The following is a 6284-nucleotide window of genomic DNA, read 5'->3' on the forward strand; positions in this document are numbered from 1 at the left end:
GAGATAGAATGAAGCAGAATGGTGAAAAAGGGGACGACACAGACGCAGATGGCTTCCTCTTTCTGCTCAGAAACACGTAAACATGCAGATCAGTGTCACTTCCTCTAGATCAGGCGTGACTATCACCAGTTTCACTCTGACTCGCCCGAGCTAAATGGACCTGAACAGGCGACCCGGAAGAACCTCTGAGAGCAGCTAAAACAGAACAACTCAGTCACATCAACTTCAACTGATTCAGTCCAAATTAGCCTGAGTTCTAGTCTAGTTGTGGATCTATAGTCTGAGGGTTCATCCAGAGTTTCTAATGGGCTTTCATCGTGTTCTGCTGAGTTTATTTTGGAAAAAAAGAAAATGGCGAGGATAAATATTTTCCATTTTTTCTTTGTTTAATCGCCTGTAAATCAGACATGGTGACATTTAAAATAGACGTTCCACCTGAAAAATATTCCTCGATACATTTCTGTCATTAAAATACAAACAATTTTATTTCCAATTTATAGTGTGGAAGCAGAACTTCAACAGATTTAATTCACAGATGGATTTTCAGGTGGAATTTGCTCCAGAGACCCTCTGGCCTTAAATCAAGGCTGAAAGCTGCTCTGATCCAGACTGCAGACCTCCACTGACTGCATCTTCTGTTTCTAAAATTGTAGATCTAGGTTGGTTGATTTAAAAGGTGCAGCCTGCAAATAAGATGCGTTATTATAATTAATAAAGGATCTCAGGTCACTGCTGTCCTTCTTCATGAAGTCCTGTGGTGCAGAAGGTCACCCTGAGGCTTTCCTGTCCTGAAGCGTCTTATTGGAAGGAAGGTTCGATCATCTGGATGTGAGTTTCTGTCTCTCTCTGCTGCTCGGATCAGGAAGCTGCTGCAGTCTGACCTTCATGCTGGACATGGAGCAGAAGCTCAGCGTTGCTCTGCAGCAGGACCATCATCTGCATTATGACACAGTTATGCAACCTGGAGGTTAGTGGAGCACCTCAGCAGCAGCTGGAGCAGCATGACGTCACCGTTAGACCCTCCTCCACCCATCCTCTCCGGGAGGATGACCTCTGGGCCCAGAGGTCATCCTCTTCGGGAGGATGACCTCTGGGCTCAGAGGCTGCAGATGTTGAGGCAGATGTTGCAGCGCAGACAGAGAGGATGAGGAGGGGGCAGAGAGCCCCTTCCTCTTCCTCCTCTTCCTCCTCTCCATCCTTCACGCAAAGTGATGCTGCTGCAGCGGAATCCCGTGACGTCACGGCTCCGGTCTTGTTGCTGCGGTTACCAGTGACGCAGCAGTAGGCGGGTCGGAGGGGGGGACCACGTGCCCTGTATAAAGCAGCGCGCACGGGAGCGCGCCTCAGCAGTCTCAGGCGGACCTTCAGAGCGGAGCGGCTGGACTAACGGGACACTGATCCTCTGATCGGACTTTCTGCTTTTAAAGTTGATTATTTTCCTGCTTCTGTTCAAACTGGCTTCCCGCAGCGCGCTGAACATGGCGGTGACTGAGGCTGGATGTGACCTGACCTACTGCAAGATGCGGGGCATCGTTGCGGTTCTCACCGGTGAGCATCAGAATAGCCTGGAACAGCCGACCCACTGGCCGGTTCCGACTGGCCGGTTCCGACTGGCCGGTTCCGACTCGCAGAGCCGACAGAACAATCTGAATACAGACGCGTTTAGATCTGCTTTCTCAGAAAGTGGTTTAAATTTGAAAAAGCGGAGCAGTGCGCATGCGCTGCGGAGGCTGAATGGAAAATACCGCTCGGCTCTGTGAATGGAAACCCGACTGGTTGCGTAACAATCAGCCTGCAGGAGTCTCAGCAGTCAGTCAGTCAGCCAGCAGGGAGGTCCAGATGCTGAGGTTCCGGTTCGGATGGTTCTGACCCGCTTCTCTGTTCTCTGCAGCTTTCATCAAGGAGAGGAAAATGGGGCTGAACGACTTCATCCAGAAGCTGGTGTCCACCCCGCACATCTGCCAGCAGTGAGTATCACAGCCTGGGCTACAGGGGGGGGGGACTGGGTCCGGAGCGGGACCTGCGGGGCCCCGATGCTGCGGGGTTATTTCAGCCCATTCATGCGCGGGGCGCGCGGGCCGATCCAATCACCGCAGACTGAGCTAATCTGCTCACCGAGAAGTAAGAATAGATAATCCCTCATGTTCCCTGGAGGATAAATCTGGAGTTAAAGTGTTCCATGATTCGCGGCTCGCTCCCCCCCCGTCCAGCTCGGTGCGGTGCGTGGAAAACCACGCATCTGCCCCCCCACCCCGTCAGACTGCTGAGCCTGAAGCCTCAGAGGTCACAGCCTGACCCCGGTCTGCAGACATCCTCTCATCCTCTGTCTGTCTGTCCTTCTGTCCTGCAGCTCTGAGGTCAACAACTTCCTGAAGATCGATGAGAATCAGAATGAAGCTGAAGATGGAAATCCAGTAAGTTCACTTTATTTTCTCTTTACCTTCTTTTTTTCTTCATTTCTTCATTCATGTTCCTCCTGATCTTCCAGATGTGTCTCGGTTCTCGGACCTCCCTGGCAGAAGACACTCAGTGAGTTTTTATCTCTATTCTCAGCTCTTTTTTTTCAAAAAGTAAAAAGATAAAAAAGTTAAAAACAATCCACTGGACTTTGTTTCCAAGTTTCTCTTCCCATCCAGGAAGCTTTTTCGATTCAAAATGTCAGAATTGTGTTAAAGTAACTAAATGTGATTAAGTCAAAGCCAAAAACGGATGCATATTTTTCAGTGTATTTCTGACATTTAGAGATGGAAAGAGAAACATCTTCAAACTGGGAACCAAAGTCCAGTGGATTGTTTTTACCTTTTTGGAATGACTCTAACCCGGATGACCTGGATGCCTGAGAGTCTCCAGCAGCATCTCAGCTCTTCCTTAGTGAACCTAATCTCGCTCTCAGAGAGGAAAGTTCTGATTTTCTCTTTTATTTCTGCTCCAGGATCAAACCTTGTGATTTTGACTACCTTAAAATCATCGGTAAAGGCAGCTTTGGGAAGGTAGGCGCCGCTCGCTCTCATGTTCGCTCTTCATTCATCTGCTTCTAGATCTTTCTGATTCCTTTTGACTCGTTTCTGTTCAGGTCCTGCTGGCCCGACACAAGGAGACCACCAAATACTACGCTGTGAAGGTTCTGCAGAAGAAGATCATCCTGAAGAAGAAAGAGGTGAGTCTACTCTGCACCAACTTTTCTTCCAGCTGTTTTTAGCTCCAAATGAAGGGAGACACTAATGGATCCTCTGACTGTCCTGCAGCAAAAGCACATCATGGCGGAGCGCAGCGTGCTGATGAAGAACCTGAAGCACCCCTTCCTGGTGGGGCTGCACTACAGCTTCCAGACTGCTGACAAACTCTACTTCGTGCTGGACTATGTGAACGGAGGCGAGGTGGGTTTGGTCTCCAGAATCTGCTGCAGAGCTGAGATCAGTTGGATCCAGATGTTCACAGATGTTTGTCCTCTGCAGCTCTTCTACCATCTGCAGAGGGAGCGCGTCTTCCTGGAGCCCAGGGCCAGGTTCTACGCTGCTGAAATCGCAAGTGCCCTTGGATACCTTCACTCTCTGCACATCGTTTACAGGTAAGCGGTCATGCGGCGCCCTCTGGTGGACGTCAGGGTGCATCGCATGAAGGGAATAATTGGGAGGTTTTTTTATTTTTATTGAATTTTCTCTTTCCTTACGTACATATAGTTCGTGAATACAAAAAAGTATTTATCCAACGCTCTACATTCCTGTCGCTGACAGAAATGGAACACATTTTAAAGAAATTAATCTAATTAAGCTGGAGCATTATTGTACGTTTTGAAATTTACCAGTGGAGTGTTGAAGAGAACATCAAATTGTTTCCAGTTTCAAACGCCACATGAGGTCATATAACCATAATTGGGAGTTTTAATCCGCCCTGCTCTTCCATCTTCCTCAGAGACCTGAAACCTGAGAACATCCTGCTGGACTCAGAGGGCCACATCGTCCTCACAGACTTTGGACTCTGTAAGGAAGGCCTCGATCCCAACGGAACCACCTCCACCTTCTGTGGGACGCCTGAGGTACGTTTCAGCTCCAAAGAAGGAAAGAAGGATGAGAAAATCGGCCTGTTTTTGATGGTCAGTGATGTCTTCACAGTATCTGGCCCCTGAGGTCCTGCAGAAGCAGGCGTACGACCGGACTGTGGACTGGTGGTGCCTTGGATCGGTGCTCTACGAGATGCTTTATGGACTCGTGAGTGTCTCCTTCTGTCCTCTTTCTGCTCTTTTTAATGGAGCTCAGGTTGACGTTGCTCCTTCCCCCCCCCCCAGCCTCCTTTCTACAGCAGAAACACAGCAGAGATGTACAACAACATCCTCCACAAGGCTCCGGTGCTGAAACCCAACATCTCTAACGCCGGCAGAGAGCTGCTGGAGGGGCTCCTGCAGAAGGAGCGCTCCAAGAGGCTGGGGGCCAAGGATGACTTTGTAAGTCTGTGCAGATTTGCCCCTCATGGCTGCCTCCCAGCAGCAGGCAGGGCCTTCCTCACCGTCTGTCTGTCTGTCTCCCTCTGCAGCTGGAGCTGAAGTACCACTGCTTCTTCTCCCCCATCAACTGGGACGACCTGATGGCCAAGAAGATCAGCCCTCCTTTCGTTCCCTCCGTGGTACGTTCAGAACCCACCTCACAGCTGCTTCCGCTGTCTGAACAGAACCAGAACCTTCTGGTTGGGTCCTGATAATCTGGGCTGGTTCTGACTCTATGGAGGGAATATCGTTCTGTTTCATTTGGAAATAACTTTCTGTTCATTCAAATTTAAAAAGAAATGCAGTTCAGACATGAAGGTTTGGGAAATTAAATATTTATAACAGTATTTAAGAGAAAAATTGCTCCTTTGTTAGATGCGATTTTTCCTCTTTCAAAAAAATCTTTTCCTGATTTTATAATTTCAAAATGTTATTTATCCCTTTTTTTCAGATTTTATATTTAAAAGCAGATCTATTAAGCTGATTTTTTCCCCAAATATGTCGAGATTCAGTTTATTGAGTTGTTTTCTTTTCAAATAGCATTTTCCAGATCCTGTTGTCTAACCTTCAGCCTATTCAAACTCCTGACCAATAAAAAAGCTGCTAACATCCAGTAGACCAATAGAAATGCATCTTGACTCCAGAGGAAGTCCCGCCCCCTGAAATGAGGAGAATCTGATCTGGAAAATGCATTTTGAAAATGAAAAATAAAAGACAATTGAAATTTTTTTATAAGAAAACTGAAAAGAAAATCTAAGAAAAAAAATTATATATATGTAATTATTTTTATTTTTTTTCAAATTCCAAAAAGTTCACTCCATAGACTCCCAGCCTGTGGTCCAGAACCAGAGTTTAACTGGTTCTGGTTCTGACCGGGGTTCTGTTGGCTAGTTTTGGGTCTGCTCAGTGTTAGCAGTTAGCAGTTAGCCGTGAGCGACCGGGTCCGTTTCAGGTTCTGATTCTTTGTCCTCTGTCCTGCAGTCCGGCCCCACTGACCTTCGCCACTTTGACCCAGAGTTCACCCACCTGCCGGTGTCGTCCTCCCTGTGCAGCGACACGGTGATGGTGACCAGCAGCATGAAGGAGGCGGCCGGCGCCTTCCCGGGCTTTTCCTACGGACCCCCAGCGGACCACTCCTTCATGTGACCGCTCTGTCCTGGGAGAGGACTGGAAGTGGTTCTGGTTCTGACTGAGAGGACTGGAAGTGGTTCTGGTTCTGACTGAGAGGACTGGAAGTGGTTCTGGTTCTGACTCATAAGCAGATGAGGTGGAAGGACTCATGTCGCAGCACCGCCGGCCCAACCACCATAAACATGTGCCATGTGTGGGAACGGGTCAGAATCCAAACCTCTGCGGACCGGTTCTGGAGCTGCTGGTGATGTGCCTGGTGTTGGATAGCGAGAGCGTTGGAAAGCGTCCGCATGAAACCAGCCTCAGTGGTTTGGATCTCAGAGGTGATGCCTTGGTTCTGTTCACCAGGAACCGGTTCCTGTTTTCACCATGAAGCTGGAACTCATTCCAGGAAGGAAGGTGAAGAAGAACCCAAGCAGCTTTACATCAGAACAGTCCAAATATCTCCAGGAAGTTCTAACAGAACTAAACCTTCTGGGACCAAACAGAACAATCTGATCCGTTTGTTCTGGACCTCACAGCTTCTCTCTACCATTTATTATCTGTAACAACTTCTGTTTACTTTGAGGAACGTCCTGCTTTGATCTGAAGCATCTCGCAGCTCCTTCATCTGTTCGCATTGAAGGAGAATCAGCAGTGGGTGACTGGGAGCTGAAGGACTCCTCTGATTGGT

General features: G+C 48.4%; 1 protein-coding gene across 3 annotated transcripts in view; it reads left to right on the forward strand.

Moving 5' to 3' along the window:
* The window catches only part of LOC107102671 (serine/threonine-protein kinase Sgk1-like), a 9749-nt gene extending 3493 nt beyond the window's left edge, over positions 1 to 6256 (forward strand). Inside the window, exons 1-14 of one of the 3 annotated variants that reach the window (XM_015402062.1) lie at positions 1237 to 1548; positions 1892 to 1967; positions 2351 to 2414; positions 2489 to 2529; positions 2933 to 2990; positions 3074 to 3157; positions 3246 to 3377; positions 3456 to 3568; positions 3913 to 4036; positions 4113 to 4208; positions 4286 to 4441; positions 4531 to 4620; positions 5462 to 5656; positions 5688 to 6256. In XM_015402062.1, the coding sequence (XP_015257548.1) occupies positions 1479 to 1548; positions 1892 to 1967; positions 2351 to 2414; positions 2489 to 2529; positions 2933 to 2990; positions 3074 to 3157; positions 3246 to 3377; positions 3456 to 3568; positions 3913 to 4036; positions 4113 to 4208; positions 4286 to 4441; positions 4531 to 4620; positions 5462 to 5626 (1269 nt within the window). In that variant the 5' untranslated portion in view covers positions 1237 to 1478 and the 3' untranslated portion in view covers positions 5627 to 5656; positions 5688 to 6256. Of the gene's footprint in view, positions 1 to 1236; positions 1549 to 1891; positions 1968 to 2350; positions 2415 to 2488; positions 2530 to 2932; positions 2991 to 3073; positions 3158 to 3245; positions 3378 to 3455; positions 3569 to 3912; positions 4037 to 4112; positions 4209 to 4285; positions 4442 to 4530; positions 4621 to 5461 lie in introns of those variants that run through there. The other 2 variants (XM_015402060.1, XM_015402063.1) reach the window with 2 other exon arrangements.
* Positions 6257 to 6284: the final 28 nt, after the last annotated feature.

Source organism: Cyprinodon variegatus, unplaced genomic scaffold, assembly GCF_000732505.1.
Source record: "Cyprinodon variegatus isolate N-32 unplaced genomic scaffold, C_variegatus-1.0 Scaffold1295, whole genome shotgun sequence".
NCBI classification, from domain to species: domain Eukaryota; kingdom Metazoa; phylum Chordata; class Actinopteri; order Cyprinodontiformes; family Cyprinodontidae; genus Cyprinodon; species Cyprinodon variegatus.